This window comes from Lampris incognitus, chromosome 3, assembly GCF_029633865.1.
Source record: "Lampris incognitus isolate fLamInc1 chromosome 3, fLamInc1.hap2, whole genome shotgun sequence".
In the NCBI taxonomy this organism is placed as follows: Eukaryota; Metazoa; Chordata; class Actinopteri; order Lampriformes; family Lampridae; genus Lampris; species Lampris incognitus.
In genome coordinates this window covers 76478927-76505161 of record NC_079213.1, presented here as the reverse complement: position 1 = coordinate 76505161, position 26235 = coordinate 76478927, and the positions used below count along the sequence as shown (strand labels likewise).

The following is a 26235-nucleotide window of genomic DNA, read 5'->3' as shown; positions in this document are numbered from 1 at the left end:
TGGTTGCATTTGGGTATGTATAAACACTGGTGTGTAAATGTGTGAGAGAGAAAGTTTTACAGGATCATGTAACCGGCTGTAACATAGCGTCTATCCACCCTGCAGAGGTTCACCTGCTTTGAATCAAAACAAGAGATTCTCCTCTACAGTCTGATAGCTCATGACAACTTGACAGCTCGATATAAGCATCACATGTCAGATCTGGGCTGCACGCAGGGCTCTTAACAGTTTCTTCCTTTAGCTTGCTCCGCTGTTCTAGGGATAGCCCACCAATGACTGCTGAAGGGAAATCCGACAATCCAAAGAAGCTTCAGACAATACAAAAACAATAAACAGTAATATCGTCATAGTTTTCTACAGGGACAATATAAAAGAAAAAGACTGGCCTCAGTAAGTGGGTTGGAGCTGTGCCAAGTGACCATGTCAACCCACGGTTCAGGAACAGGAGAGGAAGAGAAGTAAAGGGAGCGAATGGCCGGCTAACTGGCCCTATGAGACGCCTCTCTTGTCAACCTCATCCTGGGTGGTTACAGCAATAAGGACTTTAATGGGCTCTGCCAGTACTGTAACTACGTAAAACAGGCACAGTTCAAACAACTGTTAGCACTTGGTATGAGGAAATCATGGGGCAACCACTAAAAAAAAAAAAGTAAAAGAAAGCATAATAAATGTTTATTTTATATACCATAGTGTCCCAAATAAGCAATTTGATCTGGGACAATAGTTCTTCTTTTTCTGTTTTTGCCCTGTTTACATCAGTGTCCATGAGCAGTCAAACAACACAGTACTAAGTGTATCTGAACTGTGTGCACACTTGCAACTGCCTTCACACTGTGCAAACTTAAATTCAGCCTATCATTTTTTTTTTTTTTTTTGCTCATTGCCCCTGTCATTTTAGAACCACATCCTTCACATCCTTTCCATCTGCATCCGCCGTCTGTCCACCACGTGCAATAAATTTCCCTTTCTACACTATCTCTCTGAGAGGCTGCCACATTTTACTCCCTTGAAACTGGAGCGTTAGGAGTAATTTAACCAGTGGGTGTAAGTGTTTGCAATAAACAATCAACAGTCTTACATCTGGGTTCATGGTACAGAAAAGCCAAGTATCTCTTGTGCCCCCCCCCCACACACACACACAGCTATAATGTTTTACAGGCACAACTTTTGCTAGTCTTGTAAAATTAGTTGATAAGGGGATCTTAATATCTATTTTAACGATGAAATTAAGCAAATGTGCAGCATGCTGTATTATAAGTCCAGAGATGAGAATTAAGAGACGAAAGCAGTAATAAATCATGTTTTCAGCCTTGACTGAATATACAGAACTCCCATAAAGGATAGAAGGGCAGATCTTTCAGCCCAGGAATTGATCAACCATCTTTGTCCTATTGTTCAGTCCTAAGTATGTATACCACTTTCAAATCAACAAATAAATAAAACAGACAACAAATATGCATTAATAACTATATATAATACATAGACTTAATGCAATCTCTTTTGAGGATTTTCTTTACTGCAATATGAATATGAACTTTGGCAATACCAAAGTGTACTTCCATCAAAAGATATGATCCCTCCATGATAAAGTCCATAATGACTGGAGACAACGCTCTCTTTGGCACTATTGCTATATCTAATAGGAGGAATGAGCCGCGTGGTGTGGAAAGCCCCTCAGAGCTTTCCTGCTCCAAACACGGTCGGTTTGGTTTTTTTATATGCCTGTCCTACATTTATTGTGTGTCAAACAATTTAGTTAAATGCCCAAGGCTTTGACTTTTTGAAGTTGCTCTTAATATAATTTTATATCGATTAATGATATAGGTCAAGACTCATTTTGTTATTAATACACAAGACTTTCAAAAAGTAACACATGTACCGTTTCCTGCTGAAACCTAATTTGCAAAATCATATGATTTCAATGGTTTCAAAAACCCAATGAAACTATATTTTTATAGTTTAATTTAAATTATGATATCGGAAAGTGATATTGGAATTGGAAGTGGAGCGTGTCTCCACCTTTAAATTCCTTGGAGTCAACATTAGCGAGGACCTCTCCTGGACAGCAAACACCCAGGCCCTTGTGAAAAAGGCCCAATGCCTGCATTTCCTGCGGAGGCTGAGGAGCGCCCGTCTATCCTCCAGAATTCTCACCAACTTCTACCACTGCACCATAGAGAGCATCCTGACCAGCTGCATCTCAGTGTGGTACGGCAACTGCACCTCAGTAGACCAGAAAGCTCTGCAGCGGGTTGTCAAGGTGGCCCAGCATATCAACGGTACCAAGCTCCCAGCCATAAAAGACATTTATCACAAACACTGGCTTCGAAGAGGTCTCAGCATCAGCAGAGATCCCACCCACCCCAACCATGGACTGTTCTCCCCCTGCGCTCTGGGAGGCGCTACAGGAGCCTCAGAACCTGCACTACCAGGTTCAAAAACAGCTTCTTTCCCCAAGCTGTTACCCATCTGAACCTGGCTACCCACTGAATGTCTGTAAATATGCTTGTACTCGTGCTCTTTTTTTATTTATCTACTACTACTACTTTTGGATGCTCCCATTAGCGGTCGCCACAGCGGATCACCCATTTCCATTTCTTCCTGTCTTCTGCATCTTCCTCTGTCACACCAGCCACCTGCACGTCCTCCCTCACCACATCCATAAACCTCCTCTTTGGCCTTCCTCTTTTCCTCTCCCCTGGCAGCTCCATATTCAGCATCCTTCTCCCCATATACCCAGCATATCTCCTCCACACATGTCCAAACCATCTCAATCTTGCCTCTCTTACTTTGTCTCCAAACCATCCAACCTGAGTTGTCCCTCTAATGTCCTGTCCTTCATGTCCTTTAATCCGGTGGCTTAGTGAAATGATCGTTACGGAGCGGATAAAAGCGCCATTTTTGGTAGGATGGTTCCTTAGAGTCAGTTATTGGATTTTAGGGTAGGAGCCCCTGGAAAATCTCAATTTAAAATATCAAATTGCAACACTGTCAATGTCAATGAAGTATCTGAAAACCCGCCTAGTATTTTTCAGACAATATGCATCATAAAATCATCAAATCACTTCCAAATGTAATAAAGTTGGCCAACTTTTACAGAAATAAAGTCCCCAAACATTAAGTATTATCAGCAACACATTTAATGCAATGATGAATACAAATGAACATGCATCTTAATGTGAAAACATGGGGTAGAAGAAGTGAGTTACTGTTTATTGTGTCTGTCTGTTACAGTTGCATTTGCAAAGAGGTGAGCAGTCCAAATTTCCAGTGCTGCATTTGCAAGAGCTACAATCACCTTTACATGAGCATCTGATGAGCTCTCTGCAAGCTCTGGAGACCTCAGGAATTGTTAGCCAGACTGGCACCCATGATCCCGATTCCTTGGTCCATCCGTAGCTCTCTGGAGAAGGAATGGCTTGGTGGGTTTGTGTACTGGTGGTCCAGATGCCTGCTTGGTAGACTGCCCGTTTCACGTGCTGGAGGAGTGCATTCTGGGTAGGAGGTAGTTTCTCCATTGTTCTATTTTCTTCACAGAAGAGTTCTTTTCTTTTTTGGTTAATTGAGTTCAAAGGACTGGATTTGTCATACAGGATGACAGTCAATCTTTCAAGCTCACTGAACTGCTGGCTATCTACGTTTAGTTGCTGGAAGGGATGCTTTGCCAGGTCAATGAATGTTTCTGTGGCAGCATCATAGGCTTGCCAGGCCCGCCAAGTTGACTTTTTACCTTTTCCATTGAAGGCAGATGTAGTGTCACAGCCGGAATACGCATGAAACATAGGCAGGGCTCTGGATTTAGGTTCCCCCAGGCTTTTGCACATGCTGTTGATGTGGTAAAATCTGTACTTTTTGCCCGTCCCAAAAGCCACCCAGATGTCAGTCAGCGGTTGAATTACCAGTAAATCATGAAACAAGCCTGCAAGGATGACGATGACATCAGTGTCCACAGTGCGCACAAGGACAGTTTTCGCTCCATGCTCCAGTGCATGTTGTACATGGACCACAATCCTAGTGTCAGCCTCCTCATGATTGCAAGAGTTCATTGTGCTACTGGAAACAAAAGACGACACAGCTTGCCCTGATGTGACATGCAAAGCTTTGGTTTGTGGCCAGCTGAACAGTTCAATCTTGGATGTCAAAAAGTCAAACAGCTCCTTCTTATTGCTTGGATCACGGAGAAAATCCATCCAATTTCCAGGCAGCTTTGTCGAGCCTGACACATTTCTGCGAACACCTTGTCCTCTCTTTTCGCAGGTGGACTCCTTCAAACTGTCTGGGATGTATGTGTCCCATACAACATCCGGCCGCTTGGTATTATGTAGCTGCTTCTGTAAGTAAGGGATGAAAACCTTATCTGCATAGGTATCAAATGTGGTCACTCTCACAGTGGGCAGGCAGTGAACAATGACTGCTCCATCAAGGACTTTGCAGTCATAGGTTGAGGGTGGCTCTGGTTGCCCTGGGTGCTCAAGACATTGCAGCAGGTCAGATTTGGTGCCGGTCAGATGAAGTTTCCCAAAGTCTGAGAGGGAAGGAGGGAAGGACTGTACCTCATGTGCGAAGAGTTCATCCAAGTTACTCTCACGGCTTTGCATAGCTATATATAGCTGGCCAAAGAGTGCCACGTTGTTCTGAAGCACTTTGATCTTTTTCCCATGTTTCGCCATTGTCTTGCGTTGAGGTTGCCTGAAGAGTGCCAAGGCATTCCTCTTGATTGGATCATGGATGGAGCGTGTCCGTTCCTCAAGCACCTTCTTGACAAACTCCTGATATTGTCTCTTTCCTGTCTCTTCCAAGATGAGTACTGTATTCACGACGGATTTATCTGTGCAGTTCCGGCTATCAAGAGTCACAAGATCTTTGAAATCATCCAAGAAAGGATTTCCCATTCTTTTCATGGTTTCAGATAGACTTTTGACTTGTCTCTGAAAGGTCTTCTGCGTTGCAAGACCCTGCTCGTGGTGCTGGAGGTTCTCTTCATTATCTTCTTTGAGATAGCCATCTTCAAATTCCCTTAGCAATCTTGCCAACTCTGGGCCACACAACTCTGGGCCACACAACAACAACAACAACAACACAACAACTATTCCAGATTGCACCAGCTAACATTTTTGACAAGCCCTAGCTAGTTGCTAGCTGAAAAACAGATCTCTGTGCTAGCATTAGCTGTTTAATGGAGATAGCTTAGTTAATCATCTTTACTTCCATATGCTCATTTAGCAACATACAGCACATTTTCATTGATTATTATTATGATTTTTACTTGAATTTCACTTGTTTGGTTGCAGCTCTGCGTGAGACTGTGTTGCATTGAGACAATGCTGATATGTGATGAGTTATGGAGGGAAACTCATTTTGACAGTTGAGCTTATTTTGTGTAGCGCCACCTGGTGGTCTGAATGTATAGTGACACAGTATTTTTATATTAGAACAACTTGATGCTAAAATCTAAAACAAAAATTAAAGAGATAACACTCTCCATGATGAACAGGGCATTTTTCTCACTTTTTTGAATTTCCGCCTATTGTGTGTGCAGGGCTATATGGAAGATGTACAGGCACCAGGTGTCTTTGTACTCCATTTTACACATCATTAGGGGGGGGTTAATAATCAGGGGACAATTAAAAATCAGTATCAACTTCTTTTGTGTGCAATAAATAACTATTTATCATCAATGTCCTCTTTATGACTCAGAAAAAATATTTTTTTGAATACAAGAACAACTTTTGTGTTCTGTATGGGTATTTTCAATATTTTTGTGGGGCTCCTACCCTAAAATCCTTTAGTTGGTCCTAGAGAAGCCTCATGCAAAATTTGGTGCTTTTATCTGCTCCGTAACGGTACGCCCTAATATGTGTGCTAACCCTCTGGACTACTTCTTCATCACCCCCAATGCAAATCTTAGCATCTTCAACTCTGCCACCTCTAGCTCTGCCTCCTGTCTTTTCATCAGTGCCACTGTCTCCAAACCATATCTTGTAAACCTTCCCTTTAACTCTTGCTGGTACCCTTCTTTCAATCACTCCTGACACTCTTCTCCAACCTGCCTGCACTCTCTTCTTCACCTCTCTTCTACACTCCCCGTTACTTTGGACGGTTGACCCCAAGTATTTAAACTTATACGCCTTCGTCACCTCTACTCCTTGCATCCTCACCATTCCACCGTCCTCCCTCTCATTCACGCATAGGTATTCTGTCTTGCTCCTACTGACTTTCATTCCTCTGCTCTCCAGTTCATACCTCCACCTCTCCAGGCTCTCCTCAACCTGCACCCTACTCTCGCTACAGATCACAATGTCATCCACGAACATCATCGTCCACAGAGACTCCTGCCTGATCTCGTCTGTCAACCTGTCCATCACCACTGCAAACAAGAAAGGGCTCAGAGCCGATTTTTACTTTCTTACTTATATTTAGCTTTTAGTCTTCATCTGTATATATCTTATACTAAGTTTGCTATGTTTGTCTATGTCTGTCTTGTACTGTTTGGCAAAGCCGCAGCCACAGCCCTCATTTCGTTTTACACATGTGCTTGCACATTGTTTTTTAATGACAATACATTGAATTGAAGTGAAATTTTACTCAAAGTGTGGCACAATCTGGCATTTGGTGACCATAGTGTGTAGCCTAAATGTTAAGTTTTCACCAGTCTCATACTTGTGTATTCCGTGGCTTATAGGGTGAGCTGCTCTCCAGGTCTGCCAGAATACTGGTGAGGGAATCAATCTCAGCATCCAGACTAGAGCGTCTCTCCTCAAGGGTCTTCACTGGTCCTTTCACCTGAGAGCACAAAAAACATCCATGTAGTACAGTGAGTGAACCCACAAAAGTAGGCTGCAACACCATTCACTTTGGTTACATCCACTAACGAGGCTGCAACACCATTCACTTTGGTTACATCCATTAACGACAATTAAGGACCATCTTTAATTTGTCACATGGATGGATAGCTGACTGTGCTGTACTAGTGCATTCTCTCCCTCTTACTAGTCAATCCTTTTCACAGGATGGGTTGCATTACAATTTCCAACTGTACATTTGACCTTAAACAATCCTTTTGAGAGCCACACATCAATAGAAGAAACTCCTCTCTGAGAAAAGTGCAGAGAAATAAAAGGCAACACAGTGTCAGAAGGATAACTCTCCTAATGCAGTGCACTATTCACCTCCGGCTTTTCAGTGCACTTGGATTTACAGTATCTTATTCTTCATGCATTATTTATCAAGTTCTCATCCAGAATCATCCCAAACAAAAAAAAACAACAAAAAAAAAAGAAGTCAATTCTTTACTAAAATCTCAAGTGTGCGAAGGTACAGTAAATATTATCATTCTGTATTTTGGTCCTGAACACAGACTCAATGAATAAAAACAACGCAGCTTATTCCAACTTTCAATATATCAATATAAGAGGAAGGTTATGAGTGCCATTTACAAGACAGCGCTGGCAGTCTAATGGCTCACTAATTCATCCATCAAATCCTCAATTTCCATTCAGAACAAAATACAACCTTACTTCAAAGTATGAAGTAGACATGCAACAGTTACTTAGCAAAAGAAATCTGTTGTACCTATAAACTATAAAAACAGTTGACCATTAGTGACACTAGCCTTTCTTCTCCCCAAATTCCAGGGAATTTCTCCACGCGGTGACAGATATATTTTTAGTCTTCTGAACCATGCTGCAACCGCAAGAAGGCTGCTTGCAATTGCCTGGGGGGGCCTTTGGAGCTGGCTGGATCAGTGACTGCTTCTTATTCTAATGTTATGTGTTTGGATTACCTGTCACAATCCATTACAGGCAGTGTTTGCCTCCATTTGGAGCTTGGCTGCTGCTTAAAACATCTAAGGCAATCATGAGTGGGGTAAACAAAGCAAAACACTAATGGGTTTTCTCAAATCAACAAAAGAAAAACAGGCAAACTCTTTTAACAGTGATAACGAGGAGGATGAAAAGAAACAATCTGATACCCAACTGCATATCACTGGATGCATCTTAATTTCTCATGCAGGGTTGGATGGATAATCTGGACAATAAAGTCAGAATAGAATAGAGAACCTCTTATTAGAACATTAGCAGCTTCCGTTGTACTTTTGTCCTGCTATATAACATTTTGGCATTTGCACGTGATGGTGCAGGCATCATTTTTAGTCACAAAATGGTATAAAAGAAAAGAGAATATTGGGGCAAGGCAAGCATACAAAGATGTGGGCCAAAAAGTACCATTCATTCATTCATTCATTCATTCATTCAGCATGTATAATTTCCCTATTGATGCACAAGGAAGAGGGTACAAAGACATTATGACCGGATATCAGTCCAATTCACTGAAAGGCGTCTAAAATTGGAGTGGTCTTCACTAGCCTCAGGATATATAATTAAGATACTGAGGGCTTATTAAGGAATTAAATGTCATTCCCAGGGTTATTCCAAAGCCAACACAATAGGAGGGCATAAAGTTATAGACGGAAATGGTGAAGTTAATTTCAAAGTGATTACTCACTTATGCCTGTATTGTTAAGAATCAAGTTTTTTGGTGTTTTTTTTAATGACTACATTTTTTCAGCCCCCCTGCATGAGTTCTCATAGTTAGAAATAACTGCCTTTCTGCTAAACGTAACTCTAGAGGCACACTGCAGGTTACACTCTTAGTATTTCCATCTGTATCACTGTTGCCATGTTCAATTACAGGAAATATATAAATATAGTCAAGTATTTGATTATTCATGCCTGCTTGCACACTCAAACCTCTTCCTCTTGTTAGTTCTGTAAAAGTGCAGAAATTATTTAACATTCCAGTTTCGTTCTTGAAAGATGTGATGTAGTAAAGTGGAATAAGCAGCGAGGTCATACGGTGTTATCATGTTATGTCACCTTAAAACTATCGCAGAACCTTTAGCAAAATGTTAAGAAATGATGACAGTATTCCTCCAGCTTTGAAGGCATTACATAGAGTCCTACTTTTTCCACAGCCATAATTTGATTAAAAATTTGGTTTTATATTTGCGAAAAAATAACTCTCATGTACTTAGCAGAGATGTTTAAAATAAAATCAGATTAGAACGGTAAACTGCTTTCATACCACCACATGCGGTATTAATCCCTCCAATTGAACATTTTTCTCCTGTTTAATTCTACATTCACCAATGGGAATAGCAGCAACTTAGAATTACACGTTTGGTAACATTATGTTAGATGCTGTCTTTAAACATAAGTCAAGATGGCACATTAACACAAGATACAAAACTGGTTCACTAAAAAAAAAAAATACAAAAAAAACAGAGAGAGGGAGGGAGGGAGAGAGAGAGAGTGAGAGAGAGAATGTTTCCTCATACTTGCATTGAACAAAGGAATCTGAAGCGCTGAGAGATTTTCATTGTGGAGGTCAAGCATTGGGAGTGTCGCTCAGATCAGAGAGGCCACGTATCCCAGCAAGACCAAATGCCTGTGGCTATTACGACAGTCCTTGCACAGAAAGTGACCGGGGTCTACCAATAGGTGTCAGCCTTCTGTTTTTTCTGTATGAACGCTGTCCAACATTTAGCAAGTGAGGGGGATGAATACCCTTACGAAGGGTGGGTAAGTCGATTTATCCTCCAGAGCATTCACTACTCTGAGTGTTTGGAGTCTACGTAATGGACGGTCATGTTGACTGGGTCTGTTACTTGGACTCAAAGCAGCGCTCAGCGCTGTTTGTCCTCCTGCGACACCTCTAAACGAGTTAAAGGATAAAGGAAATATCAAAGCAATGTCTCACCTGATGCTCATATGAAGTCACGGGTGGAGGAGGAGGGAAGGAACCTGGCAATGAAGGGTGCACACTCATATCTTCAGCAGGTGGTGGAGGGGGAGGGTAGTCCACTGGGATGCATACACACACACACACACACACACACACAGATGCCCACACACCACACACACACACAAAGCCCAAAAAAGAGAAAAAATAAAGATTTTTTTCTTGTTTACACATTTTTCATCCTGCATGAAGACTTGTCACAATTCCAAAGGAACAGGTGCAAGTGAAAATGAATACCGGAGGCTAATAATAAGTCCATTGAATAATATCCTTTCAACTTTTTTCAATTGTAAAGTCAAATCAAACAGTAAAAAAAAAAAGGTTGTACATCAGTGTAAAATCCATGTAATGTTCATCAACCAAAGGAACAGAGAGGTGAAAATTAATCTCATGCCAATGCACTGACACACATAATTGGAACAATTTGTTTAACTAAGAAGTCGTAATCTGCAGTAAGCATGTGTTTTTGTTTTTGTTTTTTTCTTCCTGAGACTGGAAACGTAAATGTTGTTACAAATGGGTTAGACTTGGTGTTTGTTCTGCCAGGAGAGGAGAAACAAGCCAAATTTGGAGTTCTAAAGTCCTCGCTAATCCAAGGATTGCATCCAGCCACATGTTTCAGACAGGATAAGGAGTTACATGCCAAATTAGATTCTGATTTGGCTTCTCTCGGCACAGGACTTAAGATTGAATCATTTGACCGTGTACTTCTAAGTACCAAACCAGACATGAGCTTTGCAAATTAAAGGCTTTTATGAGACGTAATGGGAATTTGTTCCAATGCTAAGACTTTGATGAGTCCTGTTCAGAAATTCCATTTGCTTTCCATGGCTTTTATCTGTTTTCATTAGAATCTAATTGATGTCATCAATGTAGTTTATCCAAGTCTTCTGACCAAATTAATTAAGCACGGTTTTTTTTTTTCTACACAATTACACACAGTACAACACAACTACAGCAAAATGGGACAAATGTTCTGGTTTTGAGCATGGCAGAATTTCAGAAATTGCAAGCATGGCATTAAACATTCCTACGGGTCGCATGATGGCTCCGTGTGAATTGTTTATGTAATAACCTTGTGACCTCTGCTAAAAGTCCAGTGTAGCAGTTCCTCTAAACCTCCGGGAAAGAAAAGAAAATCTGCTGTTAAACAGCAAGACCCTAACCCCCCCCCCCCATTCCACCCTCTCCCCCTGCCACCACTCTTGCTCCAACACATATCCCCTATGCCATAATAAAAAGCAACTTGTAAGTTGCAGCTGACACAAAATGAAAACATTAAGTTTCGTGTCCCTCTCTCTCTAACATCAAAGCTGTTTGGGATTCATCATTTCAGGAAACATGAAAGTCGTAAATGTTTCAAAGATGCATGTTTTATTGAAAAAGCCTCGTAGTGATGCATGTGAAGCAGAGGAAAATGCTGGGGGTGAGGGGTTAGTAAGGGTCATTAAGCATCTTTGAAGGTATGTAGCTCCTGCATCAGAAGCAAATCCCTATGTTATCCCATTGGAGGTAGGTGAACAGTCTTACCTAATGATCATTTGTTGTTATCATCAGCAACTTTTCATGAACTTATAACCTCTCAGCCACCCTTAAGAGACTTGACTAATGCTAACATGACTTCATTTTGCCAATGGAGAAGTTGTCAGAGTGCCATTTCTGCATGTTCCCAAAATCTTACCCAAGAATACGATGTCACAAAAATGCACATGTCACAGAAAGTTGAATCAGTTCATCTGGACACAACTGATCAGATGAACTGATTCAACTTTCTGTGATTTCCTTACTGGGATTATTGAGCATGTATAAAGACAACAATGTACATATTTTCTATGATGCAATGCAACATTGCACAATGCATGCATCATGAAGGCTACTTATAAATAAATAGTGGTAACAGAAACTAGGACAGAATTTGTTGTAAACCTCAATACACTTGAAACAGCAAAGAAAAGTGTTGGAGAGCAAATCTTATTCAATTACAACATTTTTGGTGGATTTAAGGGTTACTCTGAATTAATAATAAGATAAAGAATCATGAGGGATATAAACATCACCTTTGATAGCAAAAGAGATTTCAGGAAATTCTCAGCACTACGTTGGTTTTGGTGAACTCCCCCTTCATTAGTGGAAGAGTAATCTGTGCCTGCACCTGTCAGCCTGGAACCTAGAAACCCAGTTTAAGCACCTCTCTGCACAGCCCGGCGTGGATAAATTTAACCACACTGAGTCAGTGTGAGAGAAGATTTTGGAACACCAGTAAGAAAAATACAATCTTCGACACATCAAGGAGAATCATGCATCTATGTCAGTATTATATTTCCCATATCTAATCGTACTGTTCACCACTAATATATTTCATTTTAGGATGAATCTAACGTTCAAATGCTCTAGTGGCAGAGGATACAGAAATTAAGATTATGACTCTTGAAAAATGTATTAAAGGGAATGCTTACCCTACATGATTATTTCTTCCAAACCAACCATTTGCTGTCTTGACCCTAAACTGGCAAAATTAGTTGTGGAGTTCCTTCAGGCCCTTGGCCAGTAATTACGTATAGACATTAATGAAAGTCTGTCCTCTGGATCAAAAGTCCAATTCATTCAAGGCTACAGTAATTAAGGATCTGTTGAAGAAGCACAACCTTTACCAAATATTCTTAAAAGATAACAATAATGATAATAATAATAATAATAATAATAATTACAATAATTTATCATTTCTCTCTAGGCAACTTAGGAAAGTGGGTGCAGACTTTTATTAGGCTTTAGTGGTACATATAAACAGCCTCTTCATTTTTCCAGACTATTTTTTTAACAAGGTAAGGTGAGAGGCACAGAGAGAGAGAGAGAGAGCACGAGAGAGAGATAGAGTGAGAGAGAGACAAAGAGAGACAGAGAGAGAGAGAGAGAGAGAGAGAGAGAGAGAGAGAGAGAGAGAGAGAGAGAGAGAGAGCACGAGAGAGATAGAGTGAGAGAGAGAGAGAGAGAGAGAGAGAGAGAGAGAGAGAGAGAGAGAGAGAGAGAGAGAGAGAGAGAGAGAGAGAGAGAGAGAGAGAGAGAGAGAGAGAGAGAGAGAGAGAGAGAGAGAGAGAGAGAGAGAGAGAGAGAGAGAGAGAGAGAGCACACAGCAAAGCTCCTGAATCAGATTCACATGAAGGATGCTGTGATCAGGTTTATGGCTACACTGAGTGTTTTTGTCTGGCTGAGCCACCCAGACACCTGGAACGTCTCTAAATATAAATGTCAGAATAAATGAATGAATTCTCATTATTGTGTCGTGCATACATTACGCTCAGCCTGCATGGGCTTACAAGACACCATAAATTCAAACAAGCCAGGGCCAGAGTATAGCGTATACGTTGTCAAACAGCAGAGGAAGAAAATAAAAGAAACGACTAAAGCATCTTTCTCATTCAGATCTTCAGTCCATCATTGAGTAAGACAGAACTCCCGAGTCACTCGCACAGATTTACTATGTATTACTGAAAGAAAAAAAAACTAATAAAACAATCTATCTTGCCTTCTTTTCCAGGCTTTTGAGACAAAGCTAGCAAATGTAAAAATCAAAATTAAGCAGCAATTCCAGTTTTTGCTCATCTGTACACCAGAATATTTCAGTTTTGTCGAGCGATTTCGAGGAACATCAACTCTCTTAGGTCCTCATAATTTGTTCAGTACAAAAGAAAACAAGACCCGCTTTCCACTTCACCCAAATCACACAGCTCACGCCGTCGGTTTTCTTCCAGAATATTTTTGAACCAACTGACCTCAATGGCCAGAGGAAGAATACCAGCTCTCAACTGTGCAACCCAAGATCTTTGACTTCTAGATAAACGAGATATAACGTATAATTCAGAGCCAAAATTCTGTTATATATGCATAGATGTCCTTATCTTTGGTTTTGACAGATTGTTTACACACCATTTTTCTTCAAATTTCAGTAAAAAGCTTATTTTTATTAGTTAACATCACAACACAAATTATTCCTGTAGATATATATCAATCTCTTCAAAAATTGAGCAAAGTTATTTTGTCCACGGAGAACCACCGTGTGATTTGCTCCACATAAATACTCTATTTATTCTGTCCTTGATGGGTCCATTATTTTACATTTTGGTTGTAGAGACCCTGGTACCTGGCCCATGTCTCCCTGAATTGCTGGAATCAGAGCAAATCTATGAACTCCCAGAATACATCATATAGTTCTATTCTGTATGGCGTCTACAGTTTCAGATTGTCAGAACTGCAATCGCATAGCTTTTCACCAGTATTTCAGAGATCTTTTTTAAGGTCATAGATATCATATGGGCCTCATGGGTAAACCATCCCATGGTTTAAACCCTACCTCAGTGAACATAGAGTTTTACAGTCTTCTTCTTTCAGCTTGTTCCCTGTTTTTCAGGGGTCGCCACAGTGGATTTTATAGTTTCCATCGGTACCCTGTGAGGACACAGCACCATTGGCAGCCTCGACCGATCCAGTATGGTTTGTCAATCCACATAATGATTTGGCAAAATTTTACGTCAGATGCCCTTTCTGACACAACCACTAACCCTATGGATGGGGTCACAGGTGAAGCGCTGGATGCCATTCCAGTATTCATGGACTTATGCCCATGCCTGTCACCATAGATATACACAGTAAAGGATTTATATATACAAAAAGTGTATTGAGGGCATCACAAGCTTCTGCAACATGATGCATTTCCGAAAGAGGGATGGATGGGATTTAATAAAGGGCGGGCATTCAATTTGGTTGACATTCCATTCATCCATCCATCCATTATCCAAACCGCTTATCCCAATCGGGGTCGCGGGATGCTGGAGCCTATCCCAGAAGTCATTGGGCGGCAGGCGGGGGAAACACCCTGGACAGGCCGCCAGTCCATCACAGGGCTGACACATTCACACCAAGGGACAATTTAGTATTGTATTATTATTATTATTATTATTATTATTACATTTTTGTGAGGGGTGAGAGATTTTATTGTTTTATTGTGTGAAGCACTTTGTGTTACATTTGTTTGATTGATTTTATCTGTGAAGTGCTTCAAGCTGTCTCCACAGATAAGCGCTATACAAACTCATTATTATTACTATTATTATAACTATATATAATATTATTATTAATATCATATTATTTTATTGTTATTATATTATTATATTTATTATTATTATTTAGTATTTAGTAGTTGTTTTTTTGTTTTTTTTTTAGTGAAGAGAGGTTTGATTGACATTCTCTCCAACCATTGTTTTTACAGCCACGGAGTTTGGGGGAAAGGAAAAAGTGTTTTGTTTTTCCGGATGTGAACAGCTGAAGATGCGCGAGTCCCATGATGTTGCAGAGTGTGGATATGTACGTTTTGATTTTTACAAGGTGGGGAAATTCAAATCAAATTACTACTGGACAATTTTCTTGATGCCTGCCCACACGTACAAAGAGATGCAACTATGAATTTGATGCCTTTACTTGCAATATTAAACAAAGGGTTCTTTAGATGCAAATAAAAAGGGTGATGTCTTTCTATGTATTTTTTGGCACATTATGATGAACAAATGAGAACTCGGTGGAGATGAAAGAGGTAAAATGGAGGAAAATATTTTTTTTCAATTCATATGGTCTTTAAATGTTCAAGGAAAGGGTAAAATGTTCAGAGGAATTAAGGGGCGAGTGTCCTTCTCTTCTACTTTGTGATATTACCTACTGATTTTTGTTTTTTGGGGGGGTTTTTTTGTTTGTTTTTTGTTTTTTTATTATGAGATATTTTATATATCCCCGTAAGGAAATTACACGATGTTAGGTTTCACTCCAAAGGGCTATTGATCCATTTGAAAGAACTGCTCATCTGCCATATTTTGCAATATTCCCATCTTTTTTTGTGCAGTTGAGCCTGAATAATTCGGATCCCAGTAGTTTTTTTTAGACCTGTGGAAAGACTCGTGGGGCTATAATGAAGTGTAAGTCAGCACTCGTTCTTAATGTTTCTCCGCCTACTGACATTATGAAAAAGGTAACCTAAAAAAAGGGGTTGTAAATGGAGAAGACATTGATGGTGGTGTGTGTGTGGGTGGGTGGGTGGGGGGGTCAGGGGGTGAAGGTGGCAGTGTTTTAACAGAACACCATGCCCACCCTCTCACAAGTCTACCCAGAGTTTAGCTGGCTAATGCTGCCATGTCACCTTTCTACTCGCCTCGCGTTTTATTGTTCTAAAGCAGGGGTCGGCAACCTTTACTATCAAAAGAGCCATTTTTGGCCGGGTGTCTGGGTGGCATGGCGGTCTATTCCACTGCCTACCAACGCAGAGATCGCCAGGTCAAATCCCTGTGTTACCTCTAGCTTGTTTGGACGTCCCTACAGACACAATTGGCCGTGTCTGCAGGTAGGAAGCCGGATGTGGGTATGTGTCCTGGTCGCTGCACTAGCATAACTGGGGGGAATAGTGTGATCCTCCCACGCACTACGTCTCCCTGGCGAAACTCCTCACTGTCAGGTGAAAAGAAGAGGCTGACGACTCCACATGTATCAGAGGAGGCATGTGGTAGTCTGCAGCCCTCCCTGGATTGGCAGAGGGGGTGGAGCAGTGACTAGGACAGCTTGGAAAAGTGGGGTAATTGGCCAAGTGAAACTGGGGAGAAAGGGGGGGGGGGCATTTTTGACCAAAAAAAAAAAATCTGTCTGGAACCACTAAACTTATTTGAGCCTTATAATGAAGTTAACACAGCCCATTAAGTTTGAATTAGCTGATCAACATTACTAATAGGTCTAATGGGTCTAAATGAGCATTCATTAATATGTTTTACCACATGTGTACTCTGCGTGGGCTATTTATTATTACTTGGTACTTTAACTTTGCATTTCCATTACAATAATGCCATGTTTTGTTGCATTTATGAAATTATAGATCTACAATAAAGAAACCTGTTTCTATTTTTTTATTTGGGGATGCTATTACCAAAAACACAAAACTGGACAAAAGTCGAGTTCGGTGTGAGGTAATCCTCTTCTTTTTTCCCCCCAGCCACGTATCAGCCCTCGGGCCTGAGCATGAATCACAACAGCTAAGGGTCATTCAATTCATTGACAAAATCACAACTTGCTAAAATGGATACTTTGTTGTAAAATAATATCGTTTTAAAGGACAGCGTTCTGACCTGTCTAATGTGATTTTTGTTTCTGAACATCACTGCAGATCTTCTCCGTCTCAAGGCTGTACTGCAGGCTCTCGTCTGTGAGGCAGGAGCCATATTTGCATTATGCAGTTCATGCTTGAGGTAAGGAGGCTACAAGCTAGCCATTGCTATTGAGGTTTGGCAAAATTTAGAGGGAAAGGTGCTGGGCTGTAGACATAGGCTATGACTCACATTTTAGTTGATGAAATGCTAAAACATTATTGCTTTATAGGGTGTATAGGCCACACATTTCTACAATTGGAGAATGTAAGAATCACTTTAGGACTGCAACAGTGAAGCCGCCGGTTGCCAACCCCTAGTCTAAAGCATTGGACCCCAGGTGTGTCGCCAGTGGCTCATAGGTATTGCCATCTTTGATGCCCCCATATGAGAGAGGCAGTTCAGACAGCATTGATCATGATTCGCGTTTTTTCCCCCAAGCTGCCATGTGACGCACATCATTTATTTGTAGATTCTCCCCAATTGCATCCGGCCAATTACCCCACTCTTCTGAGCCGTCCTGGTCACTGCTACACCCCCTCTGCCAATCCAGGGAGGGCTAAAGACTACCACATGCCTCTGCTGATACATGTGGAGTCGCCAGCCTTTTCTTTTCACCTGACAGTTGGGAGTTTCTCCAGGGGGACATAGCATGTGGGAGGATCACGCTATTCCCCCCAGTTCCCCCTCCCCCCTGAACAGGCGCCTCAACCGACCAGAGGAGGCGCTAGTGCAGCAACCAGGACACATACCCACATCTGGCCTCCCACCCACAGACATAGCCAATTGTGTCTGTAGGGATGCCCGAACAAGCTGGAGCTAACACGGGGATTTGAAATGGTGATCCCCGTGTTGGTAGGCATATATGTTGAATTTATCATGATAGCAAACCGTTCTACCATGCCAGGCCCATACAAACAGGTTCACTTTCAAAAAATGAAATAAAAGGTTTACTACCTCTTCATAATGCATTTGAGATCAAGATGATTTTACCGAAAAACAAAAAAGTCCTGAGACCTTTAACAGAACCAGAGACCATGCAATTCAAGCTGAAGTAAAGCTGAGACTAAGAAGGTTTAAGTAGTGTATATGACCATGGGTTCACAGCATACAGTGTTCCATACAGATGCAGCATCAATCTTATCCTCAATATTGTTTTGATCAAGTCAAACACTTATCATCCGATGACCACGAACACTGCTACAGGCCGTCAGGGTCTAAACCAGTGTGAGCCATGCTCGGGTGAGGACAGATCCTGTGCTGTGAATGAAGCTGGCTCCATTTGTGACAATAGGGAGATGAAGGCTCCAAGTGAGCACTAATGAGAGAAGCAGCAGGAACACCTATTTAATACGACAACTTCCCCTCTCTTTATTGAGCAATTACTTTTAAGTAGCTGCTTTGCGAACAAGGAATCCTAATCAGTAATTAAAGTTATTTGAGAGGCCATAAGAGGTATAATTGGTTATCGGGAACTAGAACGTCATTAGGAGGATGATAAAGGGTTGGGGGTGGGCACTAGCTGTGAAAGTGAGCAAGATTAAACATTGTTTTTTTTTCTTCCAAGTAACAGCACATTATATGTATATACACATTGAAGAGTACTGTGTGTGACCAAAGATTGGAATATGGTTCAATTATTTAAACTGATATGGAAAAATATCTGAAAATCTTTATATGGCCTGAGTGGCCCTCCTTCTCCTTTCCCTTTTTGATTTTCCCCTAAAAATCAGTCAAAGGCAAAAAGGAGAGTTGGAACATGTTGTTTCAATAAAGAGACATGAGGATTTAGAAATAAAGTAAACCATGTCAATCAGAGGAAATAAATGTCAACCGAAGCCTCTTAAGGTTGTGGATGAGTTTTCCATACTTATTCTACTCATATCATATATAGAGCAATTTCTGTGGATTAGTGGTTTCCTACGGTGAAGAAGATTGTATGTGCACAGTAGGTTGAACATACAGCACATGTTCTGAGATTCACATGCACAATATTACATGCATTGTAAATGTGTAAATGCATCGTCCAGCTGGCCTTTTAGGACTAAAAAGAGGACAAAGCTTGCCGCAGAATGTAAGCAACTTCTGGAATAATACACTACCGTTCAAAAGTTTGGGATCACATTGAAATGTCCATATTTTTGAAGGAAAAGCACTGTACTTTTCAATGAAGATAACTTTAAACTAGTCTTAACTTTAAAGAAATACACTCTATACATTGCTAATGTGGTAAATGACTATTCTAGCTGCAAATGTCTGGTTTTTGGTGCAATATCTACATAGGTGTATAGAGGCCCATTTCAAGCAACTATCACTCCAGTGTTCTAATGGTACAATGTGTTTGCTCATTGGCTCAGAAGGCTAATTGATGATTAGAAAACCCTTGTGCAATCATGTTCACACATCTGAAAACAGTTTAGCTCGTTACAGAAGCTACAAAACTGACCTTCCTTTGAGCCGATTGAGTTTCTGGAGCATCACATTTGTGGGGTCAATTAAACGCTCAAAATGGCCAGAAAAAGAGAACTTTCATCTGAAACTCGACAGTCTATTCTTGTTCTTAGAAATGAAGGCTATTCCATGCGAGAAATTGCTAAGAAATTGAAGATTTCCTACACCGGTGTGTACTACTCCCTTCAGAGGACAGCACAAACAGGCTCTAACCAGAGTAGAAAAAGAAGTGGGAGGCCGCGTTGCACAACTGAGCAAGAAGATAAGTACATTAGAGTCTCTAGTTTGAGAAACAGACGCCTCACAGGTCCCCAACTGGCATCTTCATTAAATAATACCCGCAAAACACCAGTGTCAACATCTACAGTGAAGAGGCGGCTGCGGGATTCTGGGCTTCAGGGCAGAGTGGCAAAGAAAAAGCCATATCTGAGACTGACCAATAAAAGAAAAAGATTAAGATGGGCAAAAGAACACAGACATTGGACAGAGGAAGACTGGAAAAAAGTGTTGTGGACGGATGAATCCAAGTTTGAGGTGTTTGGATCACAAAGAAGAACGTTTGTGAGACGCAGAACAAATGAAAAGATGCTGGAAGAATGCCTGACGCCATCTGTTAAGCATGGTGGAGGTAATGTGATGGTCTGGGGTTGCTTTGGTGCTGGTAAGGTGGGAGATTTGTACAGGGTAAAAGGGATTCTGAATAAGGAAGGCTATCACTCCATTTTGCAACGCCATGCCATACCCAGTGGACAGCGCTTGATTGGAGCCAATTTCATCCTACAACAGGACAATGACCCTAAACACACCTCCAAATTGTGCAAGAACTATTTAGAGCAGAAGCAGGCAGCTGGTATTCTATCGGTAATGGAGTGGCCAGCGCAGTCACCAGATCTGAACCCCATTGAGCTGTTGTGGGAGCAGCTTGACCGTATGGTACGCAAGAAGTGCCCATCCAACCAATCCAACTTGTGGGAGCTGCTTCTGGAAGCGTGGGGTGCAATTTCTCCAGATTACCTCAACAAATTAACAGCTAGAATGCCAAAGGTCTGCAATGCTGTAATTGCTGCAAATGGAGGATTCTTTGACGAAAGCAAAGTTTGATGTAAAAAAAATCTTATTTCAAATACAAATCATTATTTCTAACCTTGTCAATGTCTTGACTCTATTTTCTATTCATTTCACAACATATGGTGGTGAATAAGTGTGACTTTTCATGGAAAACACAAAATTGTTTGGGTGATCCCAAACTTTTGAACGGTAGTGTATGTCAAAAAGTTAACGGAGGAGAACAATTTTCAACACAAAAGCCTCTCTGGGTGACAATGAGGAAACCTCCAACATAGGCAGTCAGTTTATTCTGATGACTGAAATGAACCACACTTTGCGGCTGTGTTTTCGAGCGCCATAGATTACCCCCCCCCCCATCTCCATCTCCATCAAAACTTGATGTATTGCTGAAAGATTGAGTCGCGGGTGTTTGCTGCCATTTACACATTCTGCAGTAAACAAAAATACATTGAAGAACCACGAGTGGAGGTGTACGTACAGTACACGTATGTCATGTGACACTAAAAGCTCTTTTGAAGAGCAGCATCGGAGCCACCAGAAACGTACTGCGATGGCCAGCTTACTAGTAAACTTCTGTTGTATCAAACCTATGAAACAGTCTTGCCAACAAAAAGACAGATTCTTATACTTCCCCAATGAAATTTACAGTGAAAAGTAACCCTTAGCTTGGAGCAAAATTACTGCTCAGAGAGTGAGAAATGAATATACTTTATTCACAGTCAGTGGCAAAAGCCTATAATCCCCTCCAGACAAAATGGATCAAGCGTTTTAAGACCAGGGTGTCATTTTGCATGTTTTATCTCTACATAGCCCGTTCCAAATGCACTGTGGCAGAGAGACTGAGAGCACATTGTTTTGACATAATTATGGAGCAGTTCTATTCTACCTTCCACTGGAAAAGACCAGCGGAGCCTTGCTTTTAATTAGCGGTGATATGTATAGAGCAGTGATTTATAACTTCATTTGGTTGGAAATGCAAGGGATGGATTTGAGGTCTTTAGAGATATACTTGTTTCAAGTGTAAAGGAGCAGGCCAAATTGGCTTCTGTTGGTTTAAGTAGAATTCCTGTGAGACAGGAAATCGAGTGTTAGATTCAACTGAATAGAAGAAGGATTAAATTATTGCATAAAACCAGAGAAACAAATACTGTAGAGAGGTGAAGGGTTTTAACATTTAAATGAGTCTTTTCATACAAACAACTTTTTTGCGGAAAAAGAATGGACAGTCTCCTCCTTCGAATTAATTTTGGAGTAAGGCTTACTGAGGACTTGATGGTTGATCCACCAGAGGATGAAAGGGGACACTAAGCTGTCATTTCCCATGCATCCCACCTATCCCGGAAATTCCGGGAGTCTCTCGTGAATTGATGTTTGCTCCCTGACACCCACAAGTGAGGTCAAATCCAGCCCGAGGTCGCTGATTGCACCCTTGAGCGCAAGTTAAAGCGATACTCATCAGACACCAACACAACCTGATACACTTCACAGTGAGGGTGAGGGTACAGAGCGGTGCATTCTGGGTATCAATGAGAGGCGGGCCTTACATGTAGCACCTCTTTCATTCATTCTTCATGTGTCAAAAGTTTGCGATGATGGGGCGTCCAGGTGGTGTGGCGGTCTATTCCGTTGCCTACCAACACAGAGATCACCAGTTCAAATCCCTGTGTTACCTTCGGCTTGGTCGGGCGTCCCTACAGACACAATTGGCCGTGTCTGTGGCTGGGAAGCCGGATGTGTATGTGTCCTGGTCACTGCACTAGCGCCTCCTGTGGTCAGTTGGGGCGCCTGTTCGGGGGGGAGGGGGAACTAGGGGGAATAGTGTGATCCTCCCACGTGCTATGCCCCCCTGGTGAAACTCCTCAATGTCAGGTGAAAAGAAGTGGCTGGCGACTCCACATGTATGGAAGGAGGCATATGGTAGTCTGCAGCCCTTCCTGGCTCAGCAGAGGGGGTGGGGCAGTGACCAGAATGGCTCGGAAGAGTGGGGTAATTGGCCAAGTACAACTGGGGAGAAAAATGGGGAAAAGTCCAAAAATTAAAAAACAATAATTAAAAAAATAATAATAAAAAATGTTGGGATGACAAGTTTCACCGTAGCGCAATGGCAAACCCAAAGAAAAAGAAATATAAAACACACTTCACCCCTGAATACAGGCATACCCATGCCTAACAGCAGTGACAACTAACGACGCTGCTGCACGTTGCACCGTTTGCAGTAGGGTTTTCTAATGCTCATGGTGGTTTAAATAATTGCAAAAGACATGCTGAGGTCAGTTAGCAAGTGTCCTCCATCCACTAGCCCAGTGTTTCCCAACCCAGTCCTCAAGGACCCCCTATCCTGCAGAATTTCTTTGCCACCCTGAATAGGTACCTGTTTATAGTTTTTCAACCAATCAGCAATGAATTATGTCAGATGTTGCACACCTTGCATAATTAAGTGCTGTGAGACGATTGGTTGAGGAAGTACAAGCAGGGCTACCTATGCAGGGTTACAATGAAAATCTGTAGGATAGGGGTTTCTTGAGGACTGGGTTGGGAACCGCTGCACTAGCAAAACTGAACGCCATCTTTAGTGTTATATTTAAAGTATCTGTTTCTTTTTCCTTGATGAGACCGAGCTCCTTGTAGGCTTGTTTTAAAACAATAATTTCATTTGACTCTCACCTGTTTGTTCCAGTTCACAGCACAACTATATCACGTTCTCTATTACATACGGTATTGTTCTCTCACAATTGTATCAACCCCTCACACACCATCACGTAAACTTCTCTTAAACCAGCCGTCGACTAGGCGAGGCTACTATTACTAATGCATTTAACAAGTAATGTTGTAGACTGAATAAGGTAGTTACGACAGGCCCCAGTGCACGCTATTATGATGGGCCCTAGTGCACATTAGTTACTAGCTATGGCGCGCGCGCACACACACACACACACACACACACACACACACACACACACACACACACACACACACACACACACACACACACACACACACACACACCCATCAGGCGTATATATAATTTACCAACAATGTGTTGGCTTTTACAGAGGAATGAGTTACTTAGGCTATTGTGTTGGGAAAATAGAGAGGTAAAAGAGAAAGCTGTCAGAACCATGGATAGCGCTCTAACGCACGGTAACATAAACAGACGGTCAATCAAATCAACAAGGCAACTGTCAACCAACAATAGCTGGAATGTTTACATAACTATAGCTGTTATTGGGAAGGTATGTAGGTAAAAAAACATCAGCAGGCGAGTTAGTGGAAAACGATATTAACTACTCTAAATTATGTATAGCTGACTAGAGCTAACATTAAGCCCCCCCCCCCGTTTCTCCCCAGTTGTACCCATCCAATTACCTCACTCTTCCGAGCCGTCCCGGTCGCTGCTCCACCCCCTTTTGCCAATTCAGGGAGGGCTGCAAATTACCACGTCTCCTCCGATACATGTGGAGTCGCCAGCCGCTTCTTTTCACCTGACAGTGAGCAGCTTCGCCAGGGGAACATAGCGCGTGGGAAGATCACGCTATTCCCCCGCCCCGACCAAGCCGGAGGTAACACGGGAATTCGAACCGACAATCCCCGTGTTGGTATGCAATGGAATAGACCTCTACGCTACCCGGACGCCCCACGTTAAGCTCATGTTTCTGCAGTCAGTTTTTGCTTGTTGCTGTTGGCTTCATGGAACAGAGATGTGTTCATCAGCTGAGCTCCGTGACTGACATGTCAGCAGAAATCATTGTTGCTGATGATGTAAACTTTCAAAGAGGTAACAACCAAAACATGCACTGACGTGTCAGTACTGCAATTCATAATCCTCTGATGCACACGTGTCGTGTTGTGGTGTAAATCATTTGTACAGTATTTCAAGTACATTAACTAAATAATTAGTTGATGGTTGCTTTCCTAATCATGCTATAATTGGTGGAGGGAAAATCGACCGTCAATCACTGTGTGTGTGTGTGTGTGTGTGTGTGTGTGTGTGTGTGTGTGTGTGTGTGTGTGTGTGTGTGTGTGTGCCGTGCATATATGTGTATGATTATTTGTGACTAACATTATTTCTAGCTCGCTATCCTAACGTTACCATAGTTGTTGACACACCAGAAACGACAGCGATGCCAGCCGGGCTGCTTTTTTACCAAAAAAACAAAACAAAAATTAAAACCCTTTTGGAGGGCATTAATAGCAAATGGGACTGTGAGTTCTTCTTTGAACACAGACGTGTTTCTGGGATGGCAATCTGATTCACTCGTAAGGGCCCGTTCTCCACCCTACACAGTGTTGGAGGGCCTGCGGTCTCCACAGCCCCCCACCCCCTGGGCCGCCCGGCCTATTATTTACACCATTGTGCCTTTACTAAACAACTTACTGTAATGAATTAATGCAAATTTAACAAAAGTATAGTTTTCTTTAGTTTATATTATTTTAAGCTGCAAGAGTAGCATAATAGAATAATTTTGGCTAATCTTTTTTTTTTTTTTTTTTTTGTGCATTTTCCCCCCTTTTTCTCCCAATTATACTTGGCAAATTATCCCACTCTTCCGAGCCGTCCCGGTCACTGCTCCACCCCCTCTGCCGATCCGAGGAGGGCTACAGACTACCACATGCCTCCTCCGATACATGTGGAGTTGCCAGCCGCTTCTTTTCACCTGACAGTGAGGTGTTTCTCCAGGGGACGTAGCGCATGGGAGGATCACACTATTTCCCTCAGTTCCCCCTCCCCCCTGAAAAGGCACCCCGACTGACCAGAGGAGGCGCTAGTGCACCGACCAGGACACATACTCACATCCGGCTTCCAACCCGCAGACACAGCCAGTTGTGTCTGTAGGGATGCCCGACCAAGCTGGAGGTAAAACGGGGATTCGAACCTGTGATCCCCATGTTGGTAGGCAACAGAATAGACCGCTATGCTACCCGGATGCCCTAGCTCATCATATTATCTGCAATTTAAGGTGCCTTACTGATAGAATCACAGAAATGAAATAAAATAAAAAATATATAAAGAAATAAAATAAAAATTCCTCCTCAACATCCTGGGTCCGGTTAGGTTGTGTCTGATCAGAACAGGTGCCGATGTGGCAGACAGTCCCCAGACAGTCAAATTCCATATTGAATTTGAGTCACTACTTTTGTGTACATGTGGTGACATGGTGTCATGATAGGAGGCCTCTCCGAGCTGCTCGCAGCCACACAAGCGTAGGTTATTCAATAACAAAAGTGTCAAAGGCCATGTGAAATAGCAAGCCTCAGGTTTTTATCTGAGGACATGGGAGACACTTTGGACTTCACTTGTGTCTTGTGGCTAAATATGATATGCGCCTTTAAAAAAAGTCTTTTGGAAGTATAATCAAACCTTTAGGGTATATTACCATGATAAAATTGGACAAACAGAACTGATAGTGTTCAACACAATGTTAAGAGAATGTGGATAGGAAGCAAAGAATGTACAAAGTTTAACCAGCAAGAAAAAAAAAGAAATATTTCAAGGTTCAGTTATGTATACTATTCACATTGCAAACAAAGCACAACATGTAGTTGAGGTCTGTGCTCCACTTAGATAAAAGTGGCCTTTGTATATGCTCAGAGCATATGCCTGTGGTTTCTTTGGGGACACCAACATTCTTATTGGTGGATTTCCTGTGAATTCTCCTGGTGACACCCATGCGGAGACTCTGACATAACAATCGGTAGTCAGTTTGCTTCTGGGCAGTCAAGCAGGGAGGAATAAAAACAGCTT

At 41.8% G+C, this 26235-nt stretch overlaps 1 protein-coding gene across 4 annotated transcripts in view; it reads right to left on the bottom strand.

Moving 5' to 3' along the window:
• Positions 1-26235, bottom strand: part of lpp (LIM domain containing preferred translocation partner in lipoma) — a 210677-nt gene that overhangs the window by 88158 nt on the left and 96284 nt on the right. For all 4 annotated transcript variants that reach the window (XM_056276295.1, XM_056276294.1, XM_056276298.1 and 1 more), the window contains 2 exons: positions 9760-9863; positions 6661-6783 (listed from right to left, as the gene is read on the bottom strand). In XM_056276295.1, the coding sequence (XP_056132270.1) occupies positions 6661-6783; positions 9760-9863 (227 nt within the window). The remainder of the gene's footprint in view (positions 1-6660; positions 6784-9759; positions 9864-26235) is intronic.